This window comes from Triplophysa rosa, linkage group LG13 (assembly GCF_024868665.1).
Source record: "Triplophysa rosa linkage group LG13, Trosa_1v2, whole genome shotgun sequence".
Lineage (NCBI taxonomy): Eukaryota > Metazoa > Chordata > Actinopteri > Cypriniformes > Nemacheilidae > Triplophysa > Triplophysa rosa.
In genome coordinates this window covers 19,908,245-19,929,025 of record NC_079902.1, presented here as the reverse complement: position 1 = coordinate 19,929,025, position 20,781 = coordinate 19,908,245, and the positions used below count along the sequence as shown (strand labels likewise).

The 20,781-nt window shown below is 40.0% G+C and overlaps 1 protein-coding gene across 6 annotated transcripts in view; it reads left to right on the top strand.

Annotated features, from left to right (window-relative positions):
* Positions 1-20,781, top strand: part of unc5a (unc-5 netrin receptor A) — a 168,723-nt gene that overhangs the window by 85,494 nt on the left and 62,448 nt on the right. For all 6 annotated transcript variants that reach the window (XM_057349912.1, XM_057349915.1, XM_057349914.1 and 3 more), the window contains exon 3: positions 15,046-15,189. In XM_057349912.1, the coding sequence (XP_057205895.1) occupies positions 15,046-15,189 (144 nt within the window). The remainder of the gene's footprint in view (positions 1-15,045; positions 15,190-20,781) is intronic.

The window sequence follows — 20,781 nt, the reverse complement described above, 5'->3', positions numbered from 1 at the left end:
GGTACTCGCATTGATCTGTCCCAACTTCCACGTTGTGCTGTCAGCAGTGTTCAAAAGGCAAGCGACATCAGGTATCATCTCTCCTGCGAGGAGTGTGAAAGACTACCTCCACGCTGGCCTGAAGTTAGAGCCTGGAAGAGAAGCGGGCTTCTTACTTGTGCTTTTGGATAGAAAACAAACCTGTGTCAAACCTGCTCAAAACTGTGTCGACCGATTGAAGCAGATGCTACAAACAGTAGTTTTACTTGTTTTGCCAGTCTGTGTGCAGAGAGAATCAGTGTTGTGCTGATGTTGGGTGTGCAAGTGCATTTTTTACCATAGCACTTACTGTTCTTATTAGTTCTTATTCAGATCGTGAAGTGTAAATCCCACAAGATCTATTTTTACCAATAGATTAAGAACAATTAACATAATTAAAATTGTATTATCTGGAAACAAATATTAATAATATAATTTATATTATGATTTCAAGACAATTTAAAGAATAACTTTAAGGGGCGGTTTCCCGGACAGGCATTAGTTTATGCCAGGACTAGGCCTTAGTTAAATTGGGATATTTAACTTGTTTTAAAAAACATCATTTACAAAAACATTACTGGTGTGCATCTCGAGACAAAGTAATGGCAATTATCTTTTTTTAAATGTCAGTGTAAGTGGTTTTTGATCAAGACACCTATAACATTTAAGTTAGTCTGGGACTAGTCTGAACCCCTGTCCGGGAAACCGCCCCTAAATAATTAAATTATACTTTAAATCACTGAAATTTAAAAGTACTTGCATGTATTTTCTGAATCTAATTTGTGGTGATTTTTTTAATGTTTACTGAAATAAATAATGGGAATTAGATTTGTATGTATTTATTTTTTTTGCATTACAGTAGTAAGAAATAAAATATTGCCAAAATGCGAAACTTTCATTGATGAAATATTTCATCAATATTTCAAAATGTCAAATCTTTCATGGTTTCTTACCCTTATCATTAACGTCAGACAGCCCATAATCCTTCATCTCATCGAAGGATGTTTTGCTTTGCAAATATCAAGTTATTGACAACTATTTGGTGTGTGTCGGCTCGGCACGAGTCTCCCTTATATTTGCAGTGTTTACTTGAATGAAGAATAATGCTGCTATGTGTCCTTCCTCTCTTGTGTATCAGTGTCCACTATTGATTCTTTCCTGGGAGTCTATTGGTTCTCATTACCTGTCTCCAGTAACTTATCTCAATTGTATTTCTCTGGCCAGTTCAAAGCATCTCGCCAACCCCTCCTGCTTGAACACACACACAGGATTCTCATCCTCTCTTCTGAGGAACCCAAGCTAAGGCAGGGGAGAGATAAAGACATATCCGTTCAAAGAGAAATCAATTATGACAGTGGATTTGCATGGACTCGACTTGCATGCGGGCTGATCCACTAACACAATATTCTCAGTTAACTAGCTGCTGTCTCAGGCATGGATTATAAACGCCAGCCAATCATACAATCATATTACATTTTTTGCTTTTGAAAGACTTTGGTAGAGGGCCAATGTGGTTTTGAACTTGGTCACTTCCATCTGAAACAATTTCCTACTTATAATGGTAATTTGTGGCATCACTTTGAGTCATTGTAAAAAATGAGGAGATTTTTGTCTCTTTAGAGGCTTATCTGAAAAGGATATCTCATTGATGATGAGATTTGTGCAAAATGACATTTTCTCCATGAGTGTTTTCTGCTTTGGTTTTGATTATACAACACATTTAATAGAATTTAAATTCATCCGTTCACATTTTGCTGCATAAATGTTGGTGATATTTTCTTAACCAAATGAAAGAAAAGGGAATTTGTTTAAGCAAATTGAGTTTCTTCGGATCTGATTCCCTTCATTTATTTTGTTAAATGAGCAAATTATCATCATTTTTCTCTCTGCCAACATTTCGAGTTTGTTTTGCTCATTCTTTGGAAAAACTCCTCGGTTTTTTAACCGAGGCCCGAGACAAAATAAGATGATTAGCACAATCACGTTTAATTTATGAGCTAGACTTCTGCCAAGTCAGTTATGAATTCCAGAGACCTCGGGTACAAATGGAAAATTTCAGTATGCTGTATCTTGTACCATCTGAAGTATTAGAGCCTTGTTTCTCAGACCCGCGTGTTGGAGAATGAATTTTAACCCTTAGGTGAAATGAATTATGGGTATTTTTTGAAAAATTATAATTATTGCCACGCTGTCAACATAATCTCAGAACGCTATAATTACGTTCATGCAGACTTTGTTTTTGATTAAATTAGACCATACCTTATGTTTTACATTTAATGAGTAATGAATAGAAAAGCAATCACTTGGTTCCCTTTTGAGAAAGTACTTTATTTATCCACGTTTTATTCTTTAAATTGAAAGTGCTTGAAAAAGTGTGTGTAGTAAATAAATATTTATTAATATATCAATTAGTGTAATAACTAATTAATACTCATGAAATGTAATAACTTAACCTATATAATTCTTAAAGTGGTTCCCCTATGATTACGAGCCAAGAACCACTTTTGGTGCTATAGGCTATAGCCTGATTGTTTTTAGAGTGTAGATAAAAGCTTTAGATAAAAGTATCTACCAAATGCATAAATATATAGATTTTAGGCATTGTTATATTATTATTTGTAATTTATTTTTCAAATAATGTCAGTTAGTAGTGTCAGTCTCCTTTTTTTGGTAGAAGCATTGCCTGTTTATTTTAGTTTAGTAAGCAATAGACTTACTAACCAATGTTTAAAAATATAAAAATATTATATAAATGTAGACGGTTTCAGCAGCAACTACATAAACAAACATTATTTAGCCCAAACTTTACTTCCGATAGACTTCTGCAAATAATCAATAACTGTTGAAGAGTTAACAGTAATTTGAATAAATTACGCGATTAATCGCATCCAGAAAAAGTTTCTGTTTACATAATGGCCGTTTCTCAATATGCGGTCTTGTGCCCTCGTGTTCTCGCCCTACGTCATCAATAACCGTCAATGTCCGGTTCCAATACTCAAGAACACAAGAACAGCGGAAGGCATGAAAGTACCCGTATGTGTTCTTGAAATCAAGGATGCATCGAATGCATCCTTGCACACATACGGAACCCGCTTGAAGTCCCAGAAGTCACTGCGTCGCATCCATTCAAGTTTGTTCTTCCGAGGCTGCCTCGCAAGACCGGTCTCCACGAGAACATAAGTTCGTTCTTTGCGTTCTTGGAATTGAAAATGGCCAATATGTCTGTTTGTGTACTGTGCATATTAATAACAAACATGCATATACAGTATTTAAGAAAAATATATAAATTATTAAACATTTATATATTATTTAAATAAATACATGTAAATATGTCCTATACATGTACTGTATGTGTAGATGTTTATAAAAACAAATTGAATATGATATCTAGATGTTGGCTTTTCTACATTCAAGAAAGAATATGAATAGCTGTATCTGAATGCATTAAATCATTAGACAATAGTGAGGATGTTAACAAAATGTCCGCCAATGAACATTATCTGGGATAAGCGCTGTAGAAACACAAGGATTTTACACCGCGGTGATACACAGTCTTTAATGGGCTGTTAAAGAGCTATACTTCTTGGACTTTAATGAACATTGAAAAAGCAAGTCGAGGAAGAGGACATTGTACCCCTAAATGAACATAATAGTCTCATACCACCTGCTATCAATCAATAGCAATGGGGCTAATTGATAAGGCATTATTAGCAACTTTCCCCTTAATGGGAATTGTATTTCATCCTGCCCGAGTGTCAAACGGGGAGAGTGTTTGCTGTTGAAGCATCAGGACCAGGTGGCAAGGTCATTGACTCCAGTAATCCAGTGAGCAGACAGCTCCATTAACTGGCCTGAGCAGGTCAGCACCAGCGCGAGGATCTGCATTATTGCACACCTTTTATAAAGACACAAACAAGCTAAACGAAAGTAATATTGCTGGCCATAAATCACACGAGTCTTCTAAAAGGCAGTCTTGACAGTAAGATTGCGTGGGTCAGCGAGAACCAAGGTACGTTTTTGTTGAATTTGAATTCGGGCCTTACTTGGTCACATCCAAAGGCAGCGTGTCCCACAAACTATTTACGAACGGTCTTAAAATCACAAAATTGCAATCTGATTGCTGGCGCTCTTTACGTGTCCAGGAGTCAGAGTGCTCAAGTCTTCATCGCTTCGCAGTGCACCCTGTTTACAAGTTTCCTAGATTGAGTGATTCTGGGGAAAAAGTCACTGACTTAGTTTGAATGCTGTTAGGTTTGTTTGAGACACTTAGTAGCAAGAAAACAACATTTACTCTGAGTATGTACACTGTTTGCTCTCTTTTGGAAACCATGCCGTGTTTGTCATCTTGTTGTACTTCTTGTATTAAACATTGTATTAAATCTAACTGGTTTAAAACCTTATTTAAAGCAAATACATACGATTGTGCCAAATGGGAAGCTTTGCTTCCGTCTCCTGTGTTTCAGATATTCCTCAAATCTCACAAATGTCTCCATTCGAGTTTCAGAAGAGATCTCAACAATGTCACAAACTGAGCTCAGATTTTCCAAGTCTGACATCAAAAGTCTATATTGTCGAAGTTCTCAATATGAGCTCAAACAAATTGACCAAAATTCCGTTTTTTTTACCTTAACCATCTAAATTCATTTTACACCAACTTTTCATGTATTTAAGCAACTGTTTCATTTGTACAGTTACAGTTGTTCTGTTTTATTGCTCCTAAGAAGATGATACAGATACAGTTGAATACACCTAAGAACTTGTGAGCAATACAATTTTCCTCTGAAGACATAATTTCAAAAGATTTCGCATTTTCAGTGTGGACCAGACTCATTTCAAAAGTTTGACCTCATACTGCTGAAACACAATGTATGAGATTGATCTGTCATTGAGGTGTGATAAAAGCCTTCTCAACTATTGTATACCTCAAGCTGTCTTCATTTACAGATCTGTAAAATACCTTAAATCTGCATTCAGATGGAAAGCGTGATACAGCAGAATATCAGCTTGACAAAGAATGCAAACACCTTCTCTCAGCATCTCCCACAATGCATTTCAGCTCAGCTCATAGCTTACAGCTAGTAAGTAATTACTTTTTGATCAAGAGCTATGCCCTTGTTGTTGCACAGAATGCAATCTGGACTAACAACATGCCCGTGGTAGTGATTCGAAGCATTTCTTTTTCTTACTGTGCACCGGGGGACCGATGGATTATCAATACTGTACCATTAAGATGTGTTGCTTTTTGTGACGGGAAATGAAGATAGACACTGTGGAGTGGCAGCAAAATGCCCCGGAGAGCTGTTTATGTGTCAATTAAAATGGCAGGCAGGGGAGAAAAAGGAGAAAACACGGTCCAGGACTGGGAAAACGTCCATGGGATGGCACAGAAAATGGAATGGTATCCTCAGGCCAGGTGTTGGAAATATTCACACACTGGGAGATTTCCAGCGTCACGAGTTCGGATGTTTGTCATTTTGCAGGCCTACAGTGCTGTCAGGGATAAAGAATCATAGTGATTAGTGGAAGGAAGGTTTGATATTATGGTTTATGATATAAAGGGACCTCTGAATGAACAAGCTCAGTATTTTTACACCTTGTGTTTTGTACTGAGCTGGTTTTTGCTTTTTTTACTTTGCATTATTAGGGAACCATAATATTTACATCTACATTTATTCATTTAGCAGACACTTTTATCCAAAGTGACTTATAAAATATATACAGTATATATGAATAAACATAAATAACAACGATAATATAAATAAATATTGTAATATAATAAATATTATAAATAAATCTAAAAATAAAATATATAATTGAATAATAAAAAGCTGTTTATTTTTTAATTAAATTAAATATTAAATTAAAATATGAATTTATGTAAAAAAAGGTTGAAAAATGAACATCTACATTTATTATTTAGCAGACACTTTTATCCAAAGTGACTTATAAATATATAGGTAAATAAATAATAATAATAATTATCTAAATAAATAAATTAATACTGTAAGAAACAAATATTATAAATATATATAGAATTAAATAAATAATAAAATAAGAAAGAGCTGTTAAAATATTAAATAAAATATGTATTTAGGTAAAAAAAGATAACAAATAAATATACAGTACATAAAACAAATAATGAAATAGTAAGTGACATGATGAAATTTCTTTTCATTACAATATATAAAGATATTTTAAATGATTATTTCTGGAAATGTTCTTGCTTACAGAAAATGATTTTATAGTAGTTGAAGCAACACAACAAACACACAGTAAGATTACAAACATTCAGATGCAACATTTATTCAGACTTACTGTCAAATAAAGAAATGAAGCACAAAATCAGAACAATCAAGTGACTCATACCGCTTGTCACTCAAGCCTTACCGAACATTAACAATCCAACTAGACAGTTTTTCTCTGTCACCAATCAGGTAAGATGATTTTTAATGCAGATAAACACCTGCTCGGCTCACGTTGCTTCATAAATAGATCAGCCACTGGGAGCCGAGAGGACGGGACGTGACAGCTTAATAGCCCGTAGAGATTTTTGATAGGCAGAGAAGCCGAGTGGATGACAGTTTATGCTTTGTGTGCACTAGCCCTTCGGAACAAATCAGCGCAGACTCACTCGGCACTCAAGCAAATATCAAATCACACACTTTTCTTTGTGAGACAGACGCCTCACACGGTTGGTCCCAATCACATGTGGCCTTATGATGGAGGAGAGAGTTTGGAGCAGGAGAAAGCTTTGAGTGGATTTTGGGGAGATTTAGAAGTGGCTTTGGAGTTCATGTGCCAGTCGGTTCCCGATGGGTTTACATCTGAAGTTTGACATTGAGCTGTAGAATATAAATGTATTAATATTCTTTAATATTATTAGGAAACATATCCTTTATTTATGAATCACATGCATGACAATCTTAGTTGTCATTTGGGCTGGTAATTTTGGGGTTTAGAAACGTAACTTGAAAGACTTTTTTTTCATTAAAGCTGAAATTTTGATGATGTAACATTTGCCTCTCTCTCTCTGTTAATTGCAGGTTACTTTACATACTTCTCTTTACGTGGGATGAAGTCAAATGATGTAACATTTCCCGCAAAATCGTACCTGACAGCTGAAATTATAAATTATTATTATATGCTAACTGTTGTGAATAAGAAATTGGTTTTGAATGACATCTTAAGTACTTGCTTGAAAAAATATGTTTTGCAGCTTTACAAGTTGCATTTCAAATCCTGTTGACTAGACATGAATCATCTACAGTACACTCAGAAGTCTGTGGGATGGCGGCTAGTGTTCATGGGTTGTTAGGTCGATGCTTGGAGCTATTTGGAATATTTTGGCCAGCACACAGTCTTAATTGGTCCTTAATGTACCTGTAAAGCTGCTTTTTGACAGACATGCCTTCTAGGTTCAAATCTGTAGCCTGAAATTCAGCTTTAATGAGGCTGATGTCATTTTTTGCTTTAGCGCTTCAACTAGCAGATGGACAACCTCAGTGCCTAGCTGTAACTTTGCTAATGTATTACCTGAGGTGTAAATTATCAAGGGAGAAATACCTTCTGTCAAAACTAATTTAAATTGTTATCAACAGTTACTAATTGTCTTTTTCACAGCATAAGCTAACACATATGAATGTATTTTCTTTCTCAAAAAATGACTCGCGTGGAACTTAGAAACATAAGTGTTTTTCTTTGAGGTTCTGTAAACAAATCAAGAGTTCATATGTAAAAACAGATACTGTAACTCCGTTCACGTTATTGTACATTCCAAGTAATATAAATTAAACTGCAGTTGGATAGCTTTGATTGAGCAATAATAATAAAAAAATACAGCTAACACAATAAAACATAACATACGTAATAAAAACATGATTTTTGACAATTTTCAGTTATGGCGAATACATTTTTAAAATATTGTATAAGGTAGAAGCCTATAAATAATAATAATATATTATAATTTATCATAACATTTTTTTAAATATTTTCCATTTTGAATTGAATATTGTTTTCTAGTAATGACATTCATTATTTCACAATAATGTGATTATGATTATTATGATCATATTCATATACAGTCATATACATAATTGTATATTGTGTAATTTCTTTACCTTTATGCAGGACCCCGTCAGAAAATTACATATGCAGAAGAAATTAGCACATTATCAGATGCGTGAACTCTTAAGCATGACTTTCATTAAAAACGCTCTTTGTGTTAATATGAAGCCTTCAGGCAGACTACATAATCACTGCATGCTGATCTCACATCATCTCACGCCTGGACTCCCAGAGGCAATTTGGCATCAAAAGTCCAATAAATAACCACAATCAACATTGACATTCCAATATCATTCTACAGATGAGGGTGTTTATGACATAAGAAACGAAAATCAATCAGCGGATGGGTGACAGATTACAGCTTCAGTAACCTCAACCAGCAGCCTGTTGAGGAATCTTACATAACGATCCCTTACATAAAAGAAACAAAAGTTTTTTGTATGCACTGATTTGTTTACATGCTCCATTACATAACAGTCAGATAAAGAAACGCCTGGGCTCCTCCAGCTTACAGACGCTTAGCATTTAATTTAATATCAGTCACATTAAAGTCGAAATAAAATCACAGGGTTGTCTTTCCTGCCGCCCGTAATCACTCTAGCTTGCGTTCCGTGTCACGGCGTGTCTCGGAGTACTCGTACCGCGGCTTATTTCCCCCTCGTCAAGCACCAGATTGACTAGTTGTTTCTCAAACCTGCGCCGGGAAGAAATTTCACCTTGAGCCGGCATTGTCCCGAACCAGACTGGATTGATTGGTGCCGCAGTCACATGCTGGGTCACCGGTCTTAAATAATCCATAATAGAAGAGCAAGCGCGGGCGGGGACCTTGAACGTCACCATTCACAGTCGCAAATGGACGGTTCAATCAAATTAGATCTCCCAAAAAAAACCTTTAATAACTCCAGTCCTTGTGTCGAGCCTTGACCCGAAAGCGCTCAACGTCGCTCGTTGGGGGTCCCCGGATGTGCCCCTCGGTGGCTGATGGATTTAATGTGGCCCGTGAACAGTCTGCCTCCTCTTCTCTTCTTCACAGGCGACTGCTCGCTGAAGTGAGCTGAGGATTACAGTATCTTATTAGTGCAGGAAAAGAGACAGTCGTTCACCGAGTCATAGTCCCTGATGGCACACATGGGCCACACATCCAGATATAGAGCTCAGAGTTTTTTGGGAGGTAGTATTATGCGCTCGATTCTCTATGTTCAGTATTATTTGGGTCTTTTATTTTGCTTTGCAGTTTATATGCAATTCATGTGCGGTAGTTTAAATCGCTTTGCGTGCAAACTCATTCACAGTTCGCTTTCCTTTTTTGGTATATTTCAACAGGGATGAGGTCTAATTTAATTCACATTACTTTTTTGCTTTTATCCAAAGCAACTTAAATATTGTTGCTCTTGAATGTCCAAATTCGTCCAGCAAATGGAAAACATTGTACTTTTTACATGATTAAATACTGTGTTGTCAAGGTTGACAAGCACTTTTTATTGATTTCTATTGGTTAGATATTTGCAAAACCCAGTGAGAAAGGAAAATATGAATTTGTTGGCAAATATGTTCAACTATTTTTAGCCAAGTTGTGTTACAGTATGTTGTTGATTGTCATGACTGAAAAAAAAACAAGAGTTCTCATGACAAACTTACTAAAAACTTCATTTTCAACAAGCATTGGTGTTTCTTTCTTCACATCTTCTGTGTCTTTTTATTGATATGAGAGTCAAAAGTTAGATAAAGCCATGGCTTTGATGGTTAATGCAGTTATAATGATGTTTCGAGTCGATTTCTCATGCGTTTGTTTACCTCTCTGACTTCGGCCGTCATTTCAGGGCTCAGACGACCAGAACAGATAACGGGTAATGAAAAGAGCTTAATGCAATGAACGAGAGTGATTTGTTTGTCAAATAACATAGTAAACATTACATTATTCAACACAGTTCAAAACACTAATGCGTTTTAAATGCGTATTTACCTCTCTAATTCAACACTAATGATAAACATCATTATTGCCACCGCCACATCTATACAGGTGATGGAAGCAATTATCAGTAAGGTTCAGCGCGGCTGCATTCATTGCGAAGTCGATGGGAAAAAAGCCTAGTCGCCGGTGACGGGCGGACGCTGACCTTCTGACTGATAGTTGTGGGTCTTCGTAGTGTAAGTCATTTCCCCCTTAATCTCTGCTACCATTGATGAATCTTGGCTCCTCGTGGTCTAGATCCAGCCTAATTGAATTTCCTTGGTTACAATGAAAACATACTCCAACCTGCCAGTTTCGGGCTGAGCCTTTGATAAGCAAATGACCCCCGTGAAATTGAGGTCACCAGCAGCAAAAACAAGAGTGAATGAAAAAAATCAAGTCTCTTCACCAGACAAGCCCTCGTATCGACTCGCGAGAAAATAAGAATGCCGATGTTTACTCCGGGTCTGTCTATTTTTCAGTCACACACACGATCTTCATTTGAAACTTCTTAAAGCTGCTTCCATCCTCTGCACGATGAAAGACCTTGTAGAAAGAGGGAGATTTGTTACTTTCACATTTGAATGGGTAACATTCTTCAATAATGCATCTCATTGCCACCTAGTCAAGGAGAACATCTACACTGTAGAATTTGCTGCTCTTTGAGGAGCTGTATGTGCACACGCACAGAACTGATGTTTGCCATTGTTGTCATTTGTTGAACAGTCTGTGGGAAGTAATGCTGAGGCCGAGGGAGAGGTGAGAAAAGGAGTGGACAGGATGGTATTATATCCCTGGATTTTATTGTAGTTGCATCTTGAAATGTCACCATGATCCTGTGAGTTATACTTGAAGGTGGAAATGTCTCTCTGAAGGATGGATTGCAGTACAACACTTCAGTCCTGATCTTTATTTCCAGTAGCCTTTAATCTGTAGGCCCTATGTGTAAATCACAGGCTCATACATTGCAAAAATACATTTCTTCGTGTTTTTCTGTACAAATATCTAAACATTCTTACTAAACAAACAAAATACTGTACTATTTACTTTAACTAAAATGAACCACGATATGAAGTCTTGTTTTCTGAAAAAAAAAAACTAAATTAAGTTATTTTAGGCTGGATACAAAAAATATCTAAATTCAACTTAATTTCAAATTATATTCAATAAGTTTATTTTTCATACACTGCGAAACAAAGCATTTTTGTCTTGTTTTCTACAAATATCAAAGAACTCTTAAATCAAGATACATTTAGGCCTACTTGACAAGGAAAGTGACCAAAGATATTTAGTCTTGTTTTATTAAAGAAACTATAAGAATTAAGTGAGCTTATGTTTAATACAAGCAAAAACATCTGCCAATGTGGTAAGAAAAATAAACTTAAAAAAAGGTAAAACTATACTTTTTTTTTTTTAACATATATTTTCGCTGCTTTTTAGATATGTTTAGACAAATATCTTTTTAGATATTCAAAAGTGCAATATTTGTAGATATCTGTACCAGAAAACATGACAAAAATGCATAGTATGTGTAGCTCATTGGCCAATATTTTACCTTGTTTTAAGCATAAACTTTTTGTACTGTTTTTGAGAAAACAAGATCTAATATCTTAAGTTTTTTGCTTCTTAAGTTGACATTTTTCCTTGAGTTGACGTTTTTGATAGTTCTGAAAAACTAAAGAAAAATATTATGTCAAAAAACTGTTTTCTTACTGTCCTTGAATATTATGCTAGATTTTTACTACTAAAATATTTTTGCAACACTTTCTGCAACAATGTGCATTGAAATCCCTGGTTACTACCATTTAGCATTTGTTCAGTTTTTTATATGCAAAAACAGAAGAGATGCATGCATTAAATTCTAAGTTACGCCTGGGAATTTTTTTGACCTTTTGATCTGAAAAATTCACCCTAAAAACCCCAGTCATTACAACTTTGAAACATGTATTTAATAATTTGTTAGACGTCAATGTAGAAAAATGGGATGGGTCATGAATTTTTAACAATTAATGTTAAAGTCATGCCGCATGTACTGAAAATGGCAACACACAACAGAGTAAAAGCGAGTAGCAATAACTCAGATTTATGATTCAATCGCTGCAGGCTTTTTTTGTCTTTGAGCTACTAATAAATGTGTCTTCATATTGAAATCATTTCCTCTGTCTGTGGGGGTTAATCTGTACTGGAAGCAGGTGCTCGCATGTGACACGGAGTCTATTCGAGTCAATTATTCTATAACTGCATGACCCCTCGGAGCCCAAAGGGAGGGTTACCACAGCGACCTCGCTCAAGGGCCCAGGGGTGAACATTTTAATGGTGTTCTCAGTCAAAGACTTCATACTCGGTTAATTACTAATTATACAAATCAGCATTACAGTATTATCATGGCCTATCATGCAGCCAAATCTGTCATGCAGGAAAAGCGAAATTTCATGCCTGGGTAACAGTAAAGGCTCACAAGAGCGAACGGAAGAGAACGTAGCGGCCTCAGCGGTTTGCGGAGAAGGAATGCTAGGTCAGAAATCCGGGTAATTGTGGTTAAAAGAAACAAAAACCAATTAATAAAACAATCAGTGTTTAAGATCGCTTTTCCTCTGACAATTTCACGACTACGCCTGTTGCCATTGATTGTATTTTACGTTTTAATGCAAAGCGATAATTACATTCCCTACAAAAAATAAAAACACTGGTCAAATATAGCTATTGCAGCAGATATTAAATTGGTTACACATAATACGAATTAAACACAGCGTGCGAGATGCAATTAAACGCAAGCGCCAATGTGCTTATTTTTGTCTGGATTACAGAGATTTGTGCACTGAAGCTTATATTTTTGACCCGTTGCGAAAGTGTTTCGAGCCGTCAGCAAGGATTAAAGTCCAGACGTGGTGTCAGAGAGATTGTTAGAGGTCCGTTTTTGATGTTGACGCCCTTAGTATCACCGGAGGGCGGTTTAAATCTAACGGTAATTGCATGTGCTCCTAATGTCTGCCAAGATAGTGAGACACAAGCTCTCTGCGCTGCCCTGTTTCTCTCCACCCAGAGACTCTCTGCCATGCGGTGATGGATGTGATGTACATTGATTTATGACAGACAGGTTGGAGAAAGAACCCAAATGACCAGCAGGATCTGAAGAGATGCTGCATTTATTTGGCTACGCTTGGACGGACGACCGCTCCACGGTAGAATGCAGTTACTGGAGTTCTTTTAGTATGCCTATTTATGACGTATCGACATTAAACGCTTGACTGGCTGGGGTGGTACTGTGGTGAGTTTCATAACCAAGTAAGCTACTTCGTATACTTTATAATAGCATCAAAAGTCCAGTGTGTAATTTTTTGGAGGATGTATTGACAGAAATGCAATATAATATACATAACTTTGTCTTCAGAGGTGCATAAACACCTTACATAATGAAGCGTTATGTTTTTATTACCTTAGAATGAGCTATTTCTGTCTACATACACCGCGGGTCCACTTACATGGAATTCGCCATGATGTTTCTACAGTAGCCCTAAACGGACAAACTGCTCTACAGAGCATTTCGTAAATACGTTATCTCCTTTTTTAAAATAAGCGAAAACGTGACAACATCTTAGCTCTGTGTCAGCCACCGTAGTGCTTCGAAAGGGAAGAGCGAGCTGTGGAGTGAGCCGTTGGTTGCAGTTCGCAACCTCACCCCTAGATGCAGCTAAATTTCATACACTGGACCTTTAAAGAACTATAGCTTAAGTACCAGTTGAAAACATTCCTATTGTTCCTATTGTTGATGTCATATTGTTTAAATGCAAGTATGATGTTTAAAACTTTGCCTTGGTGGGTAGCATACAAGGTTCCCAGCTTTAGTTTGTAAGAGGGAAAACTGAAAGAAAGCAAAAGCGGGCGTGAAAGCGATAAACTGGGTTGAACGGAGGGATAATCTCGTTGGGAGGGAGAGAAGAAGATTATGTGAGAAATTAGAAGAAGGTGGATATGTCGAGGGGGACTCGGACATCTTCAAGGTCATGCTTTAGAGCGATGAACGATGGCTGTGGTGAAAATATCAGAGAGGCTTTAGGGGTTGAGGAGATAATGAAAAGAAAAATGATCTTTATCTAACCTCCTACCCCGTCTTCAAAACCGGCTTGATTATGCTTTACACGTTTTCCGCTGTTGGTGTTGGTCGACTCTGATGATGTTCATCATTATTGTCAGCTGAAAATGAATCATTTTGTTGGATGTCTTCATACCAGTTGTACAGACATTATTCAGACAAATACGGCAGACAAATTATCACTTCATTCCCTTTGCATTTTTATTTTCAGAAGATATCCTCCAAGCTTTGATGGGATAATCCTCAGCTGCTCATTTCAGAATGGAAACACACGTATTGAAGAACCAGGAAAATATCTCCCACGGAAAGCTCACATAAATATTTATATCTGTTTATTTATTAATCCACCCCAGACAGCGTATTAGGGTTTGGGATGTGGGAAAACAAAACCTGGTTTTGCTTGCTGTATACTTATTATATTTAGTAAATAATGATTGTGACATCGTCTAATCATTTGTCAGAACTCCATGAATTAACCAAGGAACGGTCCCCTTGCAAAAACTGTGCAATTGCAAATCTCTTGCTGTGAATTTGTGTAAAACAGTTTGTCGACGTTGCCAAAAGTTTGCAGATCTTCACTGGTGGTTGTGAACCTGCAACAACCTGCAAACCACTGGCAACAATGGAAACCTTGACACGTCCTTGAACAGTTTTGAAACTGTGATCCATTGTCAACAGTGACCACAATTAACCATCCATTGTTGCCAAAGTCTTCTTACAGGTTCACCATTGGTGGGCTGCACGCTTCTGGCAATCACGCAAACCACGTTGCCACAAATTAACTGCAAGGTTACTGCAAACATCAAGGGTCTGTGCGTACCCCTCAGCTGACAGACTGATCTCTGATCACATCTCTGTCGATGGTGATATGTTTGGACTGCTGAGCTGAACGTGTTTGCTGTGTCTGCTCTTGTCTTAGGGCTGCCGGTGATGCAGGTAAAGATTGACATCTCCAGACAGCAGGTGGAGAAGATCTTCGGCCTGGAGGATTACTGGTGTCAATGTGTGGCCTGGAGCACCACGGGAACCCAGAAGAGCCAAAAGGCATTTGTGCGCATCGCATGTGAGTTCATTTGGATTTTTTGTTAAGCATGATGCATAATGGTTATGTTCACTGTATAGTTCAACGCTTTTCATTAAAATATTATTTTTAAGCATAGCTGCAGAAAAAAAGAAAAGACCATTCCAAATGTTCATTTAATCAGTATTTCTAGATGAATTGTGGCCATTCCAGAATGACAAGATGCGTGAAAAACGAGGTTGTCAAATAAAAAGTAATTTTTTTAACTTTTCCTAAATACATGTACAAATTTTACTGTTACAAGACAAATAGTCTTTGCAGTATTTGAGGTCTGAAAAAATACAGAGCATCTTTTCTGATATTTTGACCCGTTTCTCCAGTTTTCATTTCTGCAAATAAATGCAAATAGAAACTATGTTAATTTGAAAATTTAGAAAAATATTGTTAGTAGTTCACAGAATGAAACAAAAAATGATCATGTTACCTAAACACATACCTATAAATAGTAAATTCAGAAAAACTGAAAATAATTTTGATTTAATTAAATTTTTTTCAGCGGCTGTATATGAAGTGTTATACCTTAACTAGAAGGTACGTTATGGTTCCTGATGTGCAGATTGATACTGTATTAAACAGTGTTATGGTTAAATAGGTAAACTGCCTTGACCAATCAGCATCCAGGACTGGAATCTTCCGTTTTATAAATGCAGATACATGCTGGAAATCTAAAGTGTATTCTGTATATCCAGTTAAATGAATGTTTCTTTAGTGTTCCCGCTAGCAACACAAAGGTCATGGGTTCGATCCTGAGAAACATACATACTAATAAAAGACACGTATGAACGAAATGCACTGTAAGTCACTTCGGATAGAAGCGCGTGCCACATACATAAATATAAAAATAATGATAACTTTTTGATACGTTTTTTTTTCAATGATACGTTTTCTGTTAAGAGTTATTTTGAAAATTCCGTTTAGCCAATCAATCGGAGCACTTATGTTGCATTTCCCCCAAGGCTGATTGATTCAGTTGGTTTTATATGACTTATTTAATGTGCGATTGGGAAGTTTGATCAGGAAGAGCCTGTGGCAAGGAAATCTGTTAATCTGCAATGTAACACTTAGAAATTGCCTCGAGAGGCCATGCGGTTTTGCTATCTCTCTGCGATAAAGTGATTAAACACCAGGAAACCGCTCTGCCACACTGACTCGCAGAACAAACATCGGCACAAATCAGAGCAGAAGACCTTTCTTACCTTTAAATAATGTCTAAAGGACGAGCGTTTGTGTCTAAAACAATGATCAAAGCACTCTGTGATTAAACTCGCATAGAGACTTATCTCAGCGTGGTGCTTATAATTATTCTGAACGAATATCAGTCAGCATCTCGGATTGCACTTTCACATAACTATTTTTAAGGGATAGTTCACTTAAAAATGTTATATTTAATCTTATATCTTTACTTTCCCATACAAGCATGACCAGGGGTTGTCAAGCTTAAAGTACAAAAGAAAAAAAAAACCTGCCATTACACTTGCCATGAACGCACTCCATACGACTTCTGATAGCTTTGTGTTAGAACCAGACTGACGTGAAAATTATGATTCGCTGAAAATATTCAGCTTTTTGCGTTTGTGTACAGTATATTCAAATATGTTGCCGGTTGAAGCATGCCACAGTAAAGCATGTATGAGTCATGAGTTCTTCACACAAAGCTTTATGACATCAGAAGACATACTGCACCCAAGTGTGGACTTCTTTCGAAGCCTTTATTATGCCTCATTTCTTTTACTTATTTCTGTCTTTTGTGTTCCATAGAAAAGAGGGTGAGCAAATGAGGACAGGATTTTTGTTTTCGAGTGAACTATTACTTTAATTATTCCTACCTTTTAATCTCATTAAACTCATAAATCCCCCATTCAAAGGTAAGAAATTTGAGCAATTGCAGACTCGCATCACCTTCACATATGTTGTAGAAAACCTTTTCTTTTTCTCTCAAAGTCACGACAATGTCACCTAAGGACTCAATGGCCATCTAATCATCTGTGCTTCTCTGACTCCCATTAAATCCCATTTAATTAAATTGAATGTCAAAAACCCCTCATCACGTCTTAATGTTTGCAAAGGGCTGATTGGTGAAGACAGGCATGACATCTGTTTTCCGGAACACAATGACTGGCAGTGTCGCCCTGACTGAGAGAGAGAAAGCACCACAGGTTTGCTCGGTTTCTAAACTGCCTCATGCCTACATAGGCAGCTGTACTTAGGCAGAATCTTAAAGGGATAGTTCACCCAAAAATGAGAATTCTGTCAGTATTTATTCGCCCTCTTGTCATTTCAAACTTGTGACTTCTCGTCTTTCTTTCTTAGGAACACAAAAGAAGATATTTTGAAGAATGTTGGTAACCGAACAACGGTGGTACCCATTCACTTGTATGGGCACAAAACGTCTTTGTTACGGATGTAACCTCGGTTCCCTGATGGAGGGAACGAGACGTTGTGTCGAACCGACAGAATGGGGTTTGTCTTGAGAACCTATCATCTTCTGAGTATTTAGAAAAGGCCAATGAAAATTAGCGAATGAAATTTGCATGCTGGACTCCTCCCTGGATGTCCGGGTATAAGAGGGAAGCCGGCGTGCTCAATCATTCACCTTTGGTCTGAGGAGCCTTAAGCATCCTCCCCCGACCGCTGGGGTGGGCGGCCAATGTTGTGGCATGAGGGACACAGCGTCTCGTTCCCTCCATCAGGGAACCGAAGTTACATCCGTAACCAAGACGTTCCCTTTCTGTCGGTCTCTCGACGTTGTGTCGAACCGACAGAATGGGGTTCCTATGTAAGACGCCACAGCACTGAGCCGCGTCACAATCTCTAGCGGAGCGACGTTGACTGGCCTGGGCGAGTCAGACGAAGACGCTAACGCGAAATTATGACCATCCAGTGGAGAGGAAGGGGGACCCAGAGCTTTACCACAAAGTTGGGAAGCCCCTGCCACCGGCCGTCACGGGCGGAGGCCTAGTTCTCTAAATGGCGAGAAGCCGCCCGGCACCATAAGGGCCACTGGGTAAGCATTATTCCCCCCGGGGGAAAAACACTGCAGAGACCACTACCTACCGTAGGGAGGAATTAGTGGAGACACCACATGGTCTCACCATCAGGGGAGAACTCATGGGAAAATGTGCGGACTGCAGGAGTTAACCGCAAGATGGGAGTCCACCTAGGGAGGTCATGGGTTGCCGAGGTGGGAACCATTCATGAGGATACATCAGACGGAACAGCCCACGGAGGGGGGGTTACCACTTCTGGAGCACTAGGTCCGTTTAGAGCTATGTGGGAGATAACTCAACTGTTCCCCGGCCTAAGGGGGCAGGGCTGCTCTGCCCAGCCTGCCCCGAGGAAGGTGCTAGTGATGGATAAAATGCCTGTTCTTTACCCAGTGGGGGAAAGAGGGGAGGCGTAATAGCCGCTGATCCCCCTAAGGAAGGGGGAAGGGCTTTCGCAGGCGTACGCCCTACCGGCTGCCGGTCTTACATCTTGCCAGGATGCTGGCTGACACCGGTTCCTCGCGTAGGTATTAGAACCTCACGGAGTCGTTGGGCATAGCCCAACCCGCAGCTCTGCAGATGTCTGCTAGAGAGGCGCCCTGAGCCAGTGCCCATGAGGAGTGTGCCTCACTCCCAACGGGCAGGGGCGAATTGAGATTGGTATGCCATAACGAGGGCATCCATGATCCAGTGCGCCAGCCTCTGTATGGAGACAGCCATCCCTTCTGCTGACCTTCTAAACAGACAAAGAGCTGCTCAGAGCTTCTGGGATCTGCGTGCGGTCCAAGTAGAGGCGCAGTGCGCATACTGGACACAACACGGAAAGGTTGGGTCTTCCTCCCTGGTGGGGAGCGCCTGAAGGTTCACCACCTGGTCTCTCTGAAGAGTGGTGGGAACTTTGAGCACGTAGCCGGGGCGGGGTCTCAAGATAACGTGAGAATCCCGGGACCGAGTTCTCGGCAATCTGTGGACACAGAGGGTGCTTGCAGATCCCCTACCCTCTTGGAGGTGAGCGCCATCAGGAAAGCCGTCTTTATCAAGAGTGAGAAAGAGCGGCAACTCCGAGAGGCTCGAAGGTGGTGGGTCACTCAGGATCTCCTCGTCCCGTCCAGACATGGAGACCAGGTTCTGCCTGGGATGCCGTAACGTGCCCCTTCCCCTGGGGAAGCAGTTCGCCAGGGGGAGCGGCCAGGGGGGAGTTGTTGTCAGAGCCTTAGCTCCGAGAACCAAGGACCGAGGACCACCTGTGCCTGGCCGAACTGCTCCCAAATGAGCCGGCTGCGCGGGGATGGAGTCGCCACTCTCTGCGAGGCGTCGACTGACGAGAGAGCGCATCGGCTGTCTGGTTCAGGATGCCTGGGATGTGTGTGGCCCGCAGGGAACTGATCACCTGCTGACTCCAGAGGAGGAGGCGCCGGGCGAGTCATGTTAGCTGCCGTGAGCGAATGCCACCAATGATATACGCCACAGCAGCTGTGCTGTCCGACCGGACCAGCACGTGCTTGCCCTGCACGAGAGGTAGTAGCCTCCTCAATGCAAGTAGCACAACCAACAACTCTAGGCAGTTGAAATGCCAACGCAGGCGGGGGCCCGTCCACCGCCCCGACACTGCGTGCCCGTTGCACACGGCACCCCAACCCTACAGGGAGGCATCCCTAAGGGGACCCCTGTCCGCAAGAAGGTCATGGGAGACCAGGGGGTTAGGGTGTGTCGGCAGAAAAGCGTGATGACCATACGCCTGCTGCCGGTGTGCCACGCTCTCCAAGGAACTTGACTTTGTAGCCAGTGTTGGAGCGGTCGTATGTGCATCGACCCGAGGGGGACCACCCCCGCCGAGGATGCCATGTATCCCAGGAGCCTCTGAAATTGTTTCAGGGGGACCGCTGAGGCAGTTCAACACTGATCGGGCGCGCTCTGTAGTCAGTCGCACTGCCGTCACCCCCCGATGCTGCAAGAGACATCTCATCATCACGCATCGTGTCCGAATACATGATTGAGGAATAAGACGGCGGACCGTCTCCTGGGGAACGGTCAGACGAGCGAGACGAGGTGCGAACGGTCCGTGAGCCAGTGGCTGGCGGATTATCGCTCACAGTAATCCTCATATCACCCTCGCTGCTTGCCGTAGCGGACGGCAGGGCCGTAGTCCTGCCACCACGGAACGGGGAGCAAACGAGGTGGTGGCTGAGTCCCGTGGGAACACAGCCACCCATGACGCAACGTCTGAATCGTCACCGCCCTCAGTGCGGGCAGGACGTATCCACAACGTCTGCCCCAGCGTACTGGAAGCAGGCATCGTTTCCGTCCCCCTCCTCGATGAGTGTGTTGCACCCATGAGAACAGCGGAACAAGCCACGCTGGAGAAATTTGCTCTTTTAGAAAAGGAAATTTGCTCGAACACCTCCGGAACTGCCGAGACGCCCAGGGGAGAGTCACTGCATGAAGGGACCGTCCGCTGTACCACGTCGAAGATTCCAGCAGCAAAATGATCACCAAAGATCGTAGAGAAGCTCATCAGATGCGTAGGCTCTGAAGAACAAAAGGTGAATGAATGAGCACGCCGGCTTCCCTCTTATACCCGGACATCCGG